The sequence below is a fragment of the Mustela nivalis genome (genome assembly GCF_964662115.1).
Source record: "Mustela nivalis genome assembly, chromosome: 18".
Classification (NCBI taxonomy): Eukaryota; Metazoa; Chordata; class Mammalia; order Carnivora; family Mustelidae; genus Mustela; species Mustela nivalis.
This window is the reverse complement of record NC_139037.1, coordinates 34,094,058-34,111,327: the sequence shown is the minus strand read 5'-3', so window position 1 is coordinate 34,111,327 and position 17,270 is coordinate 34,094,058. Positions and strand designations below refer to the sequence as shown.

At 45.7% G+C, this 17,270-nt stretch overlaps 1 protein-coding gene across 1 annotated transcript in view; it reads right to left on the bottom strand.

The window, feature by feature from the left end:
* ABCC11 (ATP binding cassette subfamily C member 11) overlaps positions 1-17,270 on the bottom strand; it is a 57,124-nt gene that overhangs the window by 18,367 nt on the left and 21,487 nt on the right. Inside the window, exons 12-19 of the mRNA XM_082711395.1 lie at positions 15,187-15,311; positions 13,400-13,472; positions 11,568-11,771; positions 9,629-9,766; positions 9,438-9,534; positions 7,865-7,954; positions 5,029-5,132; positions 1,906-2,103 (exon numbers count right to left, since the gene is read on the bottom strand). Coding sequence (XP_082567521.1) covers positions 1,906-2,103; positions 5,029-5,132; positions 7,865-7,954; positions 9,438-9,534; positions 9,629-9,766; positions 11,568-11,771; positions 13,400-13,472; positions 15,187-15,311 — 1,029 coding nt within the window. The remainder of the gene's footprint in view (positions 1-1,905; positions 2,104-5,028; positions 5,133-7,864; positions 7,955-9,437; positions 9,535-9,628; positions 9,767-11,567; positions 11,772-13,399; positions 13,473-15,186; positions 15,312-17,270) is intronic.

The following is a 17,270-nucleotide window of genomic DNA, read 5'->3' as shown; positions in this document are numbered from 1 at the left end:
TGTCACAATCACTTCAAGAAATCACAGCCACGCCCTCCAGGACTCTGAGCACTCACGGCGGGGGAGGGGGCAGAGGGGTTGTGGTGCAGGGAGAGAGGTGCACAGGGACAGGATATGGTTCAGCTGCGGTGTGACTAAGCTGTCTTTGTGAGAGCCCACCATCCCTCAGGATTAGGAACAGATGGTGAGGGCATGAAGAAAGTGTTTCTGCTGCCCCATAAGTGTCAAAATAATCTGTTTTTGCAGTTTGTTGTGTTTGTAGTTGAGCCAATTATCTCAGAGGTTTGTCCTTCACAGTGATTATTTAAAACTACAAAGACAATTTTAAATCAACAAAGCCATAAAAGGACTACACAAAGGAACATATTTTGAAAACGAAGCATGTTTTCTAGTGAAAAAAAAAAAAAAACTTGAAAAAAATTAAAATTGGATTTATCACTTGGAGGCCTGAGAAATGGATTTTTCCAGAATCTAGGAGTGCAGAGTCAGAACTTTAGAAGCCATAGTAAAGGTAATAAAAGTGTCTGGCCTCAGGTAGAATATTCATCTCCTGTTTTCTGAGTCCACCAAGCCAGCTGCTTTACCTGAGGTGTGGGGAGAGTTCTCCACCTCATCCTCCCCGCTTTGAAAGGTCAACACAATTTGCATTCAGTTTACACTGAACGATAGATGTCCCCCTCACCTCTGGAGAGCACCGGTGAAAACTCCTGCTCTAATTCTCTGAGCACCTGCCCTCTGGGACACCATTCAGTTCCCTAGGAAAGCTTTGCTTCTCTTCACCTCCTAATTTAAGCTGGTGAAAGTGTTTCAACTCAACCTTTCAATCATAGCAGAGAGATCCTTACCTCCAGGAAGTCTTCTTGGACTCCTATCCTTCCCTCCAACACCCACAAGCTGAGGTTAGGTGCCTGTTAGGTTCTTAGGATCCCACAGGCCCCCGCCCAGTGGGTAATTTTGCACATTGTATTATAACAGCCTGTTTTGTCATCAGTTTTCCTGAATAGTAGTCTATATGGCCATGATAGCCTGAACCACACCTGCATTGTTCATTCACTGCTGTAAGCCCAATGCCCACTCCAGAACCTGTGCATAGTAACATTAGGTGAGGGGGCGAGCAACGACATTTCCAGGAGGCAATGTGATACCACAGACAATTTGGTATTTTAACCATAACACATTCTCACTGTTACACACAAGGATTTCAGTCTTCTCATCAGTAAAATAAGGATAATAGCACCACTTCTAAAGGAACCTGGGACAATGACAAGACCAAAGGAAACAGCAACTGTATGTGAGTGTTCATCCAATGGAGGCCAACATTGGTATGACCATCAACCCTCCAGCAAGGGACACTAAGCTTTTACAATCCTGCTCTCACCCGCGTAGTAGCCCAGTGTGCACTTGCAACTAAATGACATTCTGGAAAGGACAAAACTAAGGAGACAATAAGAAAGACCCATGGTTGTCAGGATTTTGGAGGAAGGAGGGGGATGAGTAGGTAGAGCGCAAAGGATTTTTATGGCCGTGAAACTATTCTGCATGACACTTTATGGCAGATATGTATTTTCCCAAACCCATGGAATGTATAATGCAAAGAGTGAACCTTATCTATATGATGATAATAGTAATAATAACTGTATTGATATTGACTCATCAATTGTAATAAACACCCCACACTAATGCAAGATATTAATAACAGGAGAAACTGGGGGATTGGTGAGGGACCCATGAGAACTCTGTACTTTCCACTCAATTTTTCTTAAGTCAAAAACTACTCAAAAAAAAATAAAGTCTAGTCCTTAAAAAAGAAAGAAAGGAAAGACAGACAGACAGAAAGAAGGAAACGGAAAAACTGGGCAAGGTCAGGCCTCAGCCCGTGGCCACAGCCGCTGCCTGGGCCCACACCTTGTTGAAGAGCTTGTCGTGCAACACTGTGGATGCCTTCCTTGTGATCTTGGTGAAACCCCTTGAGGAGCAGACACCCGTGAAGATTAGTAGCAGGACACTGAGTCCATACACCAGCTGGTAATACAGTAGTTGAGGGTTGGTCAGTATGTCGCCCGAGTCTGCAGTCGTTCCATTGCTCTCCTGGCTGCTGTTGGTCTTCAAGAAAGAACAGAGAGGATGGTTTGGTAAGAAATATACTTCATCTTATTCCCAGTTCCTGGCATAGAGCTCCTAAAATCCCCGTAATTTCCTAAGTGATAGGTGTGCTGGGAGCATCTTTTGTTCTACTGTCTGGCCTTCGATTCTGGTTCCTGACATAAGAGCTTCTAAGACCCTTAGAGTCTCTGGAGCAAATACAGTGTCTTTGTGTAGCTATTGAGACAGCCGGTCAGAGGAGGGGGCTAGAAAGCTTCAGGATGGAGGACTGGTCACCAAAAAGAACAAATCATGAGCAGGAGATTGGAACTTTCAACCCCACCCCCTCATCTTCTGTGTGAGGAGAGGAGCTGGAGGTTGAATTAATAATTGATCATGCCACTGTGATGAAACCACCATAAAAGTCCCTAAAGCATGGGGTTCAGAAAACTTCTGGGTTGAGGAGCATAATCCCATGCCAGGAGGGTTGTGCGCCCCAACTCCACAGAGACAGAAACTCCTGCACCCAGAACCCTTCCAGATCTCACCCTATGGAGTGCTTCCTCTGACCATTCATCTGTATCCTTTATTATAACCCCCTAATAATCTGAAAAGAGCATTCCCTGGGTTTTGTGAGCCATTCTAGCAAATGATCAGATTCATAAAGGGAGTCATGGGAGCCCCCAAATGATAGCTTGTCTGCCAGAAGTATAGGAGGTTCAGACTTATCATTGGCATCTGAACCCAGTCTTTAACCTGGGGAGTCTACACTAACTCCTGGTGTGTCAGACCTGAATGGAATTGTAGGACATACACATGGTATCTGGAGTTAAGAGAACTGGTTGATTTGGGGGAAAACCTGTACATTGGCATTGTGTAGGACTAGAGGAAAACAGTGAGTCTTCCATCTTTGGGGATTCAGATCACCTGAATTCAGGGATAAATTCAACACAGAGAGAAAATCCTCTTCCCGGGGTCACATTTAGCGCCAATAGTTTGTATGGGATGAATCTTTACGTGGAAAACTTCCCCCTTGGTGCTTTTGCTTTTCTCTTCCTATTCCTCTTCACTGCCCTGCCCTGGATTAGGCCCTCATTATCCTGGACCACTATAACAGCAGGCAAACTAGTCTGTCTCCTGACTCCACCTCTTCCCTCCATGCACTATCCAGTCTCCTAAACTCAGCTCCCTGAGTGACTTCTCTTCATCCCTCTTTCAATGCGTCTTTGTCCCAAGGCAGCCCGATTTCTAATGAGGCCTATTTTCTTCTGCCAGGGTAGAAAATGACTTGGTAAATTCCCTCTATGGTGTTAGAAATGTGTGCTGGATTATTACCCAGCATCATTCCTGGTGCTTCTACATTCTTGGGAACTCGATTTCCCAGAATCCTACCAGCATTGGTCTCAGGTTAGATTTGCCAAAGAGATGCAGGCACAGGAAATCTCAAAGCTGAAAGAGAAGAAGCCATCACACGCTGGTGGCAATTATGGACATGTGGGTGGAATGTGGAGTTCAGCCAGTGGCTTGCAAGTGTCCTTCTGAGAATCAGCCACTTTAGTACTACCTGCTGCAGAGGTCACTGGAGCCCTTCCAATGATTGTGTAGCCTCTTATTCCTGTATTAAATCTGTGTAAGTTCTAAATATGTCGGGTGGCTTCTGTTTCCCTGAGCAAACCTTGCCTGACACATGACTCAAAAGTTAACCAAGTAGACATCTAGGCAAACAAAGGGTGGAACCAGAGGACCAAGTTCAAGTCCCAGCAGAGGACTTCACATCCTAGGGCAGGTTCTTTTTCCTCTCTAAGCACAGTTTCTTCTGTAAAATAGAAAGAGTGCCTACCACAAAATGTGGTTGGGAAGATTAATGAATTAACCAGGCACATAATGGCTGAGAACTGTAGGTTTCTCAACACAGAACAACTCCATCCAAACCCCTGCACTAACAAACTTAACCAAACTTGAGCATGGCTTCTAGTGGCTCAAGGCATGTCCCTAGGAGGACCCCAACCTCTGCCTGAGAGAGGGAACTTGGTTTCCCATCAAAATGCCTGCCTAAGAGAGCTCAACTACCAGCAGGAAAAGTTACTGTTTGTTACAGCCAACATCTGAGGGTATGTCCCCGATCTCTTTTTCTCAGAGCACTTATTAAAAAGTGCTCATAGTTATGCATATGAAGCTTCTACAACCTAAAGCATCTCTCCCAAGAACTTGGGAACCATGCCTTTGAAATGTAACCATCAGGAAGGATATAGCCTCTGTCTTCCGGTCTCTGTGGAAGATTAGAGTCCTAACTTCGATAACAGCCAGCAAGTGGACGCTGCTGACCTCATCACGTTCACACCCTCCAACCATTGGTTAACTTCACTCCTATGAATCTACTGAGCCCCCAGATTCACTCTCCCTTTAAAATGCCAAAATCACCTGTGCACATATCGGAATGGCTCTCAGCTCTTTCCCCTGACACCCATAGTGATTGAGTAAAATGTGTTTTCCCCGCTTTCATCAATATCAGCTGTGCTTGTATTTGGTGTGGCCTCCCCACCCCCAACAGAGGGTGCACATTTTACATGAAGCAAAGTGAGAAGGAAAACAGCTACCAAAGGCCGTATCACTAAGGTGGAATGCAAAGCACTCTTGAGGACCTGTCTGGGGCAGAAACCTCGTGCTTTTGTCCGGAGGAGATTACACATGACTCACTGGTGTAGTGACCACTCATTCTGTGAGCCCAGGGCGCCAGAGCTAGGAGGGAGCCCTCCCCGCCATGTTCTGACTCTCAGAGGTCCTCTCTAGTGCTCTTCCACTTATGGACTTGGCAACACCAGGCTCTGGGCTTGTCATCCGGTTCCACAACCCACATTCTGACCCTCATGGGGCCCAAGGAATAGGAAGCTGCCCAACTCCATTCCAGCCCACAAAAACACACTTCATTCCCACCATGACACTTACCCCTGAGCCCTGCTCCAGCCAGTGGCTCAGCCACCAGGAGTTGAAGGTCGTGAGGAAGATGATCACCACCATGAGAAAGAAAACAGTGGCAGAGATCACATAACCTAGGGAGGGAAAAGAGGGGTGCCACAAGAAGGTGAAGGGCAATGGCTGATAAAGCTGCTGAGTCCTCCCAAGCCCTTGGATCTTCCTGACCTGCATCTACTTTGGATGCACGGGAAGACTGGAAAAGGGCTGGGTCCCAAGGTTAGAATGTCCGGGAGTCAAACCCTGACTCCAGCACGTACAGGTTATGCTAGCCTGGGCAAAGTATCAAATGTCAGTGACATTCCACTTCTTTACCCATGAACTGGTGACGATTGTCATACTAGCTGCATGGGGTCACCCTGAAGATGACAGGTGAGAATGTGTGCCGAACACCCAACCCCGTGCCTGGCACAAAAGCGGTATTCTAGAGTAGTTCTCCTTATGCATGTCTGGAAGGTTCAATCTCCATAAGAAAAACAACTATCTCTCTCTCTCTCTCTTTTTTTTTTTTTTTTTTTTGAGATTTTATTTATTTATTTATTTATTTGAGAAACGGCAAGTGTGTAAGTGGAGAAAGGAACAGAGGGAGAAGCGGAGGCCCCAGTGCAGGGCTTGATTCCAGGACCCTGAGATCACGACCTGAGCCGAAGTCAGATGCCTGACCGATGGAGCCACCCAGGGCCCCCACAACAGCTTATGTGTGATGTGGTATGACTATTATGAAGTAAGCGACAGGCATAGTACTAAACGTAGGCATTATGTTTGAGTTTGTTATTCCTATCCCCATTTACTGGGTCTCTGGTAGAGGAAAAAACTTGCCCAAGGTCTTGAAGGTGGTAAGGGGTAGAGCTTGGATTCAAAAAAGCCAAGGATGGGAAAACCAAGAGTGTATTCCCTCCTTCAGCTTCTGTCCCCTGATCCAGCACTCTATTTACCGATCCAGTCAGTGCCCTCATGCCCATATTTGCTTTTTATTTTCTTTTTAAGATTTTATTCTTTAAGGCATCTCTATACCCAATGGGGAACTCAAATTTATAACCCTGAGATCCAGAGTTGCATACTCTACCGAGTGAGCCAGCCAGGCAGCCGGCCTATATTTCTTTCCTTGAATTCAACCCTTCCTTAAGCTCCACTCAAGGACCACCTGTTTTTTTTATGACATGGGAGACTGTGCCTGGCCAGAGATCTTTCTTGCTACATGGTGAATGCAAATGTTGTAATTCTCCAACTAGGGTTCCTCTCCCCTCTCCCCTCTCCCCTCTCCCCTCTCCCCTCCAGAGTGGGGCACAGTGCCTGGCCCATAATCAGTACTTTGAAAATACAGGTCAATTGGTTGCTGGATTCATTCATACATTCACAAGCATTTTCTGTTCCCCATTCTAGCTAAACACTACATTCTGCCCTGCAGGGGTGCCCACAGTGGAAGGGATAAGAATGGTGATCTATGCATAGCCTACTCCTTCCTCCCCTAGGCAAGTAGAAAGAAGATACACCTTCGTGGGGTGAGGTTCCAAAGTTAATCAAAAGTAAAAAGTTGGCATGGAGTCACAGTTACTTTCAAAAGTCTCTTAAATTGGGGCACCTAGGTGGCTCAGTGGGTTAAAGCCTCTGCCCAGCTTGGATCATGATCCCAGGGTCCTGAGATCGAGCCCTACATGGGGCTCTCTGCTTGCCAGGGAGCCTGCTTCCCCCTCCTTCTCTGCCTGCCTCTCTGACTACTTTGATCTCTCTCTGTCAAATAAATAAATAAAATATTTTTTTAAAAAAGTCTCTTAAATTACTTCAAAAGTACAGTATCACATACTTGTTTTATGTTTATAACAATGTAGAGTTATATTTATATGAATTTGGTGATATCTACCATTTAGTAAAGCAACTTTGAAACTTCTAGTTCTCATCACCATGAGAAATGTATTTTAATACATACCAAGATAAAAGGTTCGCCAATGTCACTATATGAAATGCATACAGAAATTTTTCCATTCTGTTCTATATTCTTTTAGTGCTGCTTATAATCCACTCGAATGATTTCACAACCCCCTGGTGGCTCAGGACTTAGAGTTTGAACACTACTTAAATAAACAGTACTGTATGGACTGTATTTTCTTATTTTCTGTATTCGTGATGCTGCGGCAGGTAGTTGGGGCCTTGATCCTGGGGAGACTGCTCCTCCCACGACTGAATGATTCCTAGAAACAGCAGATGACTCCCTGTGTTGTACAAACCAACCAATCCGAAGCCCACCCTCCCAACCACCTCCTCATCAAAACCACTGAGGGCCAGATGCCAGCTAACTAGGCACCAATCCTATAGCCCAGAGCCCCCGCCCCCAGACTTATTCAAACTAGATAATCCTAAACTTACTCAGCATACCTACCCTGCCTTACCTACTCCTTCCCACAAAAACTCCCAGCTATGTTCTCCCTTCCCCTCTGCCTTCTGACCAACCTGGTACTTCTCCATGTGGCCCGGCATGGCAAGCCATGTCTCCTGTTTCTAGGGATCTGTGAACATAAACTTCTCCCTTTGTGATAATAATTTCCATGTCGGCATGTCTTACCATACCTGATTATAATAAATCCCAGGTACATTTTAACACAACATGAAACCTAACTTCAGCACGGACTATGGTGGTAGGGTTACTATCATGGACTGTGGCTGAGACTGGAATTGTGAAACCATGACAGGCATGACTCCCCTGCGTCTCCCTACTTTGCATGACTACACACATTCCCGTCTGACCCAGTTTCAGTACAGGACTGGTCAGAGAGAGAGCCCCGGGGCTGGCATGGCAGCTGGCAGATCATACCTCCACCTGCCCGGATATAGTGGTGATAGATGCTCCATCTCAGGGACCCTTCTTCCATCTTCTCCTTCCTTGTGAGTTGATTTTCCAGCACTGGGTGAGGGTAAGAGAAGAAGGAAATGATATGCCTCTCAATCACTTGCATGTCCTTCCAAGGTCAAAAAGAGATTTTACAAAGCCTTCAGCCCCTGGCTTCCACCTTTTACCACCTTCCTCACTTTCCAGCTCTAGTGCCTCACCCAAGCCCAACTGCAACCAGCATATTTCCAGGGAAGACTCTGCTTGACCTAGACTCCAGAGCCCAGAAAGAGGTTTCATCCCCAGCCATTCAAAAACCCGGGGGTGTCTGGAGTTTCCAAAAACTTGAAGAAAGCAATGATCCAGGACCAGAAAACTGGTTTCCAGAATGGTCATTACAATACTGTGCAACCTTGGGCGAATCCCTTAACCTCTCTATTTCCTCATCTGACAACTGGCAGGCCTATATCGAAGGTTGCTAAGATGCTTTGCAGCAATACGCTTCTGAGATGTCCTCAGAAAACAACTGTAGCACTAACTCAGGCAGACTCTTGTCCTAGAACAGGGCAGGGAAACCAGTGCTGAAGTACCAGTAGATGCTGCTAGTGACGACAGCAACAATAGGAAGCAGCACTGTGGGGTCATCTGTGGTTTCTGCCTAAGGCTCTCTCTTCTTCTAATAACTCCCTAACTTCTCCTGGGGAGAAGGACTCTCTTCCTGTAATTTTAATCTTGAGGGAAACTACATGAGGATGGGAAATATTTGGAGTAGGTTTTCTTCAAAGAGATTCTGCAGCTATTCCTGCTATTTATACTCTGAAATTGCTGAGGCTTAGTTCTCCAACTTTTCCTATCATTCTGTGATCTACACCTGTTCCTTCCAATATTTTTCTGCCCGGATCATTTTCTGACCTTCACAGCTGAAGATGCTCTTGCTGACAAGATCTTCCAATAGGCCAGACCCTATCCTGAGGCCTCCATACACACCTGACTTCATCTTATCTCCATGGCAACACTGCAAACTTACCTTCACTTTTGCAAATGAGGGTTCAGAGAGGTTATGTTGCTTGGCCAAGGTCACAAAGCTTTGTAAGCAGATAGCTAGAATTCAAATCCAGAACTGTCTTCCTGCCCTGCTGTCCTGTCTTAGAAAAGAGCAAGCCCCTGAGCTTGGGGATATCCAAGACTGAGCCCAATTTATTTCTGAATTCTAATGCTTTTTTTTTTCTTCAATAAATACGTAATGCATGAATGTCTTACCATTAAATTTATGCTGCTTAGGCCAAAACTACCCACACCCTACCCCTGCCTTTTCCTCTACACGCCCTTAGCTTTGCCTCCCACAGCATTCACCTCGAGAATCTTCGGGCCTCCTAACCAGCACAATCCACACCCCACAGCCCTCAACTACATGGATATTTAACCTGTATATGTGATGTCTAGGATTCTAGATAGTAAAGGACATGGTCCCTTCTGGGGTCCAGGAGGAAATGCCAGGGCCTCTGGAGGACCCAGCTAGGCTGGCAGAGGTTCCCCCCCTGTTTCCCAGCACCATTACCAGCACTTTCATGGAGAGGCTCTTCCTGGCAGCTGGTCTGGGCCTGCCCTTGCACCTGAGGGTCTTCTGCTGGCTTTGCTGTGTCCTGTGGTTTGTCCTGGGGAGAAAGCACATGCCATGAATGCAGGGGCTGCTCCTCTCTGGGGGTAGTGAGGGTGGGGCGGGGTGGGGTGGGGTGGGGTGGAGGTCACCTGTGTCCGTCCTCCTCCTTGCATCTCTTGGATGAGTTTGGCGTATCGCCCCTTTTTCTGTATTAATTCACTGTGAATTCCTTTCTCGCAGATTTTCCCATCTTCTAAGAGAATGATCTGGTCACAAAATGCTAAATACTGAAGAGTCAGAAGAAATAAGGCCTTCAGTAAGCATACGAAAAGATAGTCAACGTCACCATTCAAAAGCAAGATGTGAATGTAAATCATAGTAAAATGTTATTTTATATCCCCATGTTGGCAAAAGTCTTAAAACATTGTATACGTCCAAGCCCGGGTGATGACGGGAGGTATAGGGAACTCTCATAAAAGGTAGGTGGTGTTGTAGATTAGTGCAAATACTTGGGAAAGCAACTTGATAATATCTAATAAAGCTAAATATTTTTTTTTGCATTTTATTTATTTTTTTTTAACTTTTTATTTTTTATAAACATATATTTTTATCCCCAGGGGTACAGGTCTGTGAATCACCAGGTTTACACACTTCACAGCACTCACCAAAGCACATACCCTCCCCAATGTCCATAATCCCACCCCCTTCTCCCAAACCCCCTCCCCCCAGCAACCCTCAGTTTGTTTTGTGAGATTAAGAGTCACTTATGTTTAGTCTCCCTCCCAATCCCATCTTGTTTCATTTTTTTCTTCTTCTACCCACTTAAGCACATTTGCGACTTTTGGGGAGCAAAGGTTTAGGAGTCCAGTTCATAATTTTTAAAATATTTTATTTTATTTTATTTTAATAAAGCTAAATATTTTAAAAATTATGAACTGGACTCCTAAACCTTTGCTCCCCAAAAGTCGCAAATGTGCGTAAAGACATATATAAAAAGATGTACGCCAAAGGGTTTTTTTCTGTAAAAGTGAAAAATGAGAAACAACCTTGACGTCCATCCTAGAAGAATAAATTCTGGAATATTCAGATATCGGAATGCTACGCCAGTGAGAATCAAATCAAGTTGCATGGATCAACATGGAAGATCTCGAAAATATAATGTCAAGTGAAACAAGCAAATTAGAATGTAAACTATCAATTATATAAAGCTTTAAAATAAGCAGAAGGACACCTTATCATGTCTAGAGATTTATACACGTGTTCTAAGGGTATGGGGACTTGCACGAGAATGACCAACAGCAAAGTTAGGGGAACAGGAGGGAGGAGACAATGCAGTCTGAGAGAGGATCTATGTTTGTGCCATCTGGGTGGCAGACACATGGGTTTTCAGTAGATTATTTTATAAACTGGTTTTTTTTTTAAGATTTTATTTATTTATTTGACAGAGAGATCACAACTAGGCAGAGAGGCCGGCAGAGAGAGAGAGGAGGAAGCAGGCTCCCTGCTGAGCAGAGAGCCCCATGTGGGACTCGATCCCAGGACCCTGAGGTCACGACCTGAGCCAAAGGCAGAGGCTTAACCCACTGAGCCACCCAGGTGCCCCTAAACTGTTTTTATGTTTGAAATGTATTGTCCCCCCCCCACACACACAAATAGGCCAGAATGGAAAGAGAGGGATAAATAATAATAATATCTTGAGGCCAAAACCAAGCATGGAAATACCTAGGATAAAGGTATTATGAGAGGCAGCCCTGCCCGCACACATCACTGTACTTCATCAAAGAACATGAGACTTCAGGAGCTCTTCTCTGAAAGATTTTTTTTTTCTTTTATCATAACTTTAAAAGCAAGAGCCAACCCACAAAATCTTGAAGGAGACCTTCAAATCTGGTTTCAGTTTTTACCAGCTACAGAAATCTCCACGTGGAAAGGAGAAGAGATCCAGGTTTTTTACAACGTTCCTCAAATGCTGAGGTCCAGCCTGAGATGAAGGGGCAGCCACTGGGAGATTGTTACGGAATCAACGGCAGAAACGTGAGGATCTACATTAGCCATTGGTCGTGGCCAGAGCCCTGGAAGGGTGGTCACCTGCAGCTGATGGGTCACCAGAATGACTGTCTTCCCCCTGAGCGTCTTCTTAATGCACTCCTCAAAGATGTGCTTCCCCACATGGGTATCCACAGCGGACAGGGGGTCGTCGAGCAGATAGACCTCGCGGTTAGAGTAGACAGCACGGGCCAGGCTGATCCTCTGCTTCTGTCCCCCAGACAGGTTGAGGCCCCTCTCCCCAATCTGCAAACAGATAGCCAAAGTCACTGTGTCTAGAAGATGAGCCCAGTGAGGTGTGCTCAAACCAGCCAGGTGGCCAGATGTGACAGACTGAAATCCCTCAGTGCATACTCCTGGACACCTCGTGATTGGGCACCCCTGGTATTTGAAAAAAATCTTTTTCCAATCAGTGAAAACACTGATTTTCAGTTAATTACAATTTTTATAACTCATAATTAGATGCAATATTCCTAAACCCTTCAACATCTCAGATGACATTTTAAATCTTTAGCAATTTAGATAACAAAACAAATCATTCCTAAGAAAGAGCATCTCCTTATATCTTTCTTGGGTTTTAAATCTCTGTTGACAGCAGCTGTCGACTTGTGAAACCATCAGTCCTCGTCGTCTAAGACTGTTTGCTCTGCGCACAGCCCACTCCACAGGACAGGGCTGCAACGGCCAGAAGGGGCTCTACTGTTGCTGTCATGGGAAGGGCCACCTTACACAGCACCTTATGCCAGGAGATACTAAGACCATTAACAGGCAAAGAGAATTATTGCGCAGCGTTGCAGACTATCATGCCAGGCATCTGCTGCCTGGCCCATCCCTCGGTCAGACCTGAGGACAAGAGCACCAGGGACTAAGTCCCATTCCTGCTCTACCATGAACTCTTGCAGTCTCTGTAGAAAAGAAGCAGAGTCTAAAGAGCAGCAGGGTGACCTCTTGTCACTGCTCTGCCTCTGGTTCACCACTGTGTGTCCTTAGGCTGGTTGGCCCAGGTGAAGGCTTAGTTTTGCATTCAGTCCTCACTCAGCCTATGCTTACTAAGCACCTACTGTGCTCTCATGCTAATCTAATACCTACTCTGGCTGGGCATGTTCACAGTATTCTATATGTATCAACTCATCTAAACCTCAAGTGTGATGAGGTCCATACTTGTGGATGCCATTCTATAGACCAGACCTTCTTTCTGCTAAACCCTGACCAAGACAACTGAGCACTCTTACCTCAAAGATTTACAGACCCACCTTAGAAGGATAATATAAGCACTGAACTCCAAGAATTACCTGAGGCGCACCTAAGACAGTGCATTCAAGTTGCTACAATAGTCTTTTGCACCTGGTTAAATACTCAGCAGACAGACATAATAGTTAATAAGTAAGACCAACAATATTGCTTTTATCTTTCAAAGGTCTTATGTAGATTAAAGGTGTCTACAAATGTGCAAGATGGTGAATTACCATGAAAAGACAAATCATATTGCCATTGGGAAGCCATGGCTCCTGTTCCCACTGGCAAAAGTTGAGCTGCCCAGAGGGGGCAGGGTGGGACTTGGGAGAGGGGAGGACATGGGGATAGATAGGAGGTTTCTCATCTTCACAGGTTCTCCACTGCTTCTGCTCCAAAAGGAGGAGTTTGAGGTCAGCTCCCCATCCTTGTGGGGTAAGATAGGTTCTTTGCCAGCTTTTACTGTAAGATGAGCCTATTTCCTCCCTGAGTGGGGAAGGTTTTGAGGCAGCCATGGGCTGCTTTGGGGAAACAGCCAGAGTCCGCCCTCCACCCACCTCGGGAAGCAGCCTGAGGACCCCAGTAAACCATTACAAAGGCACCATCACAATGGAGACAAGGGATCCTCGCCTCCCACTCACCTCTGTCATGTCTCCAAAGGGCAGAATTTCCAGATCACGGTTCAAGGAACAGCAATGGAGTACCTGGTGGTACCTGCAAAGGACAGAGACCTAAAGGGACAAGTGGCCCCGCCACAGACCTTCCAGCCTTCCCAAGTTGGGAAGAAAGAGTTCTTGCATTCCATGCTCAGAAATTTGGACTTGATCCCGCACTTAATGGTAAAGCATGGGAGGCTTTTTGTATTTCTTTCGTCCCCTTATTTCTTTCAATCTAATACGTGCACTTAGTAAATATTTGAACAGAACAACAACAACAAAAAGATACAGGGAAAAGCAAGTCTCTCTTATCTTTAACTCTCAGTTGCTTTCACAGAAGCAGCCACTATTACAGTTTCTTATGTATTCATTCAGAAATAATGTGGTCGTGTATGTCTGCCTGCAGCAAATATAGGTTTGTATTGTTTTAATGACACCATAGTATTTTTGTTATATGGCTGCACCATAAATTACTTAACCAATGTCCCTGTGATGGACATTGGGGTTTTTTCTAGTCGTCTGCTACTGTGAAAACTATGTAGTGTGAACACTCTTACACATGGGCATTTGTGTTCATGGATGACACTCTCTACACATTAAATACCTAGCAATGTTGAGTCTAGCAATTGGTGCATTTTTATCTTTGACCAAATACTTCGAAACTGCCCAATGAGTTGTGTCCTTCTGAAAGTAGAGCAATGACAAGGTGAGAGCTATGTTTTGGGATGACTACCCTGGAGGTGGGACCCAAGATGGAACAGAGAAAGAGAAGACCAGAGACAGGGAGCCAAGGGCAGGGGCAGTGGGAACAGTCCAAGCAAAGAGATCACGGGCAAGAACTGGCAGTGGAGATGAAGAAGAAGAGAAAAAGACAAGACCTCTTTAGGAGACAGAGTTGTCCAAGGTGGATGACCAATCTGATGTGAAGTATCAGAGGACAAGGCATTGGGCTCACTGCAATACACAGTTCAGTGATGCCATTAAACCAAGTTGGACAACTTGGGAAGAGAAGCAGGCAGGATGGGGGAGCTCATGAGCTGGTGTTGGACCCAATGCTGCGCAGCCCACAGGACAGCCAGCTGGAGACGTCATACAAACACATGCCCCTCCGAGTTGCTACTGGGAGCAGATTGCACCATCAAGCAAACAGTCAAAGGAGGCCAGGGTCCACCAGAGTTGGAAGCACAATGGTAAGCATTCGGGGCAGCTTTTGTACATCCTCTGCTGAACAGACTTGGCTCGTGACATTCAAGGGCGTGTCTCTAGCAGGTTAGCCCCAGACTCTGGGTGGGAGAGGCCATGAAGGGCAAGGATGGTGGTGGGTGGCCCACCAGACCATGAATCCAAACTGTTTTCTTCTACATCACATGACTTCATCACCCCATTTGTTTTACCTTTTGACTTGGAGGTGGAGAATGAATGAATACAAACGAAGTTTAAATGTTTTTTAAAGGGGGAGAGTTATTTTGACTCATATAACAGCTAAGCATGATGTTCCTGACAATGACTGGGTTCAGATTGTGTTTCAGGAATATCCTCCAAGCTTTGTGACTTTAGGCAAGTTATTTAACCTCTTGGGGCCTCAGCTGACTCATCTAGAAAATGGTATGATAATAATCTTTCTTTCACAGTGAGGATAAAATGTATTAATGCATATAAGTGAGTTCACAGCAAGTATCAGCAGATGTCAAATTACTATTAGCAGCGGGGGGATCCCTCCCATAACCAGCCCCATGCACCTGTGTCCTTCTTGGACCCTCCCAGAAACTTACCAGGCCTTGTCATACTGGCCTCCCATGAGGATGTTCTCCCTGACGCTACCTCCAATGATCCAGGCCTGCTGGGGGACATAAGCCAGGCTTCCGTGCATCCCCACCGAGCCCTCCAGCAAGTGCATCTGCAGCAGAGTGAGTCTAGCCTTAGGAACAGGCAGAGGAACAGGGGTAGACCCTGCTTGGCTCAGCAGCTGCAGGGCCTAGGGTGCCACTCCTGCCAGCATCCTGGGGCTCTCCTATGTAAATGGGACTTTTCATATGGTTCTCCCAGACCCACCAGTGAGTCTGAGGGAAAGTCCAGGGAACATAGGGAATTCAGCTAGAGCTAAGCCAGGCCAGGTCCTGCTGTGACTTGAATCCAAGGTCTGCACTGAGGACACCTCATACTTTTTTTTTTTCGCTTATTTCCCCAGTCCCAGTCTCTAGCAAGTGGTGCCTCCATGCTTTTCACAGTGAGACAGAAGGTTCCAGGTCATCTCTGACCTTCTGTGAATATCAACAGAATTATTGCCAATGTCATTGTGCACAGATGGGGAAATGTTCTTATTTGGGGGACACCATGATGAGGTAATTAAGTGGGAAGCTCTCATAATTTCTGTAATTTAAAATAGTTCTACAAGGGCACGGATGGCTCAGTTGGTTAAATGTCTGCCTTCGGGTCAGGTCATGATCTCAGGGTCCTGGGATTGAGCCCCACATGAGGCTCCCTGCTCAGCAGGGAGTCTGCTTCCCCCTCTCTCTGTGTGTTCTCCCTCTCTCTCTCTTTCAAGTAAATAAATTAAAAATCTTTAAAAAAAATAGTTCTACAAAATGTGTTTCTATGTAGATGTGGCAAAAATGCCAATGCTATCAACTGTTGAATCTGGAGATGGGTATATGGGTCTTTTATGTCTTCCTGCCTTTCTGTTTGATAAATTTAAAAACACAATTTAAAAAAAAAAGGCCATAAGCCCCATCCCTACCACCCCAGCATCAGATATCACCATACCGTGCCCCTTCCTCCTTATGATTCAATGCTTCTTACTTCTGATTTGGAGCCAGGCTTTAATTAATAAGAACAAAACTTAAAATGACATCTTTTTGTTTTTCCTTTATTGGATGGATAGTTACTGGTTTATTTCAAGAAGAAACTTAGGAACCACTAGCTGCATGGAAAGGTGGACTTGGAGGGAGGCTACCCAGGGAGTGTTGCTGTGGGGGAAAATGAACCTCTGACACCATGTGGATCCAGGTTTCAACCCTGGTTCCCACCTCACCTGCTGTGTGACCTCGGGCAAGTCACTTCTCGGAACCTCATCTGCTCACACATAAACTAGCCATAATGGCTGTGCTTTCCTCATGTGGTTGTTTTCAGGTTGAAGGGGGAAATGGGATGCTCTCTTAGCACAGGGCTAAGCACAGGGCTCTTAGCACAGGGCTATGTTTACTGTTTCTTAAAAGTAGAACCTTGTCTTCCCCATTGCCAAGAAATTGTGCACGGCCACCACATGCAGAGCATGAAGAATTGAGCTGTCTGGAAAAAGTTCTATGGACAATATGACCACATTCTAAGGAGATGATGAGTTTGCCTATACTATTTGGGAGAAAGAGCTGAGGAAGGAGCTGGGTAATGGAAAAAACTTCTTGTTCTCTGAACAGCATAGGCAGAGGAATGATGGGCAAAGAAAGGAGGGAACAGAGAGAGCAGTCCAGGACTGGGGAAGCCTGGGGCTAAGGGGGTAAGTGCTGGTGAGAACCCCCTTGGGGAGGTGGCCATAAATTCAACCCAGGTGTTGCAGCTGTTTTAAGGTATGGTTCAGTGAGAGTTGTGCAATATGACCTCAATTGTTTAGGGGAAACAGGTTGAGTTTCCTAGAAACTGGAGAGAGTGGGCTGAGCCACATGTCTGCTTAGGTGCAGACTAAGCAGACCTCAAGAACATCCACTGACGTGGAATTGGACAGTTCGGATCTCATAGGCAAGGGCACCCAGCAGACACGTAAATTCTATGGTTGGAGCGTAAGACTGTCCCATCCCACACGGGAGGGTCTCCTCTCCCCCATCCTTCCTTCTTCCTCCTCCTTTCTCCCTCCACATTGCAC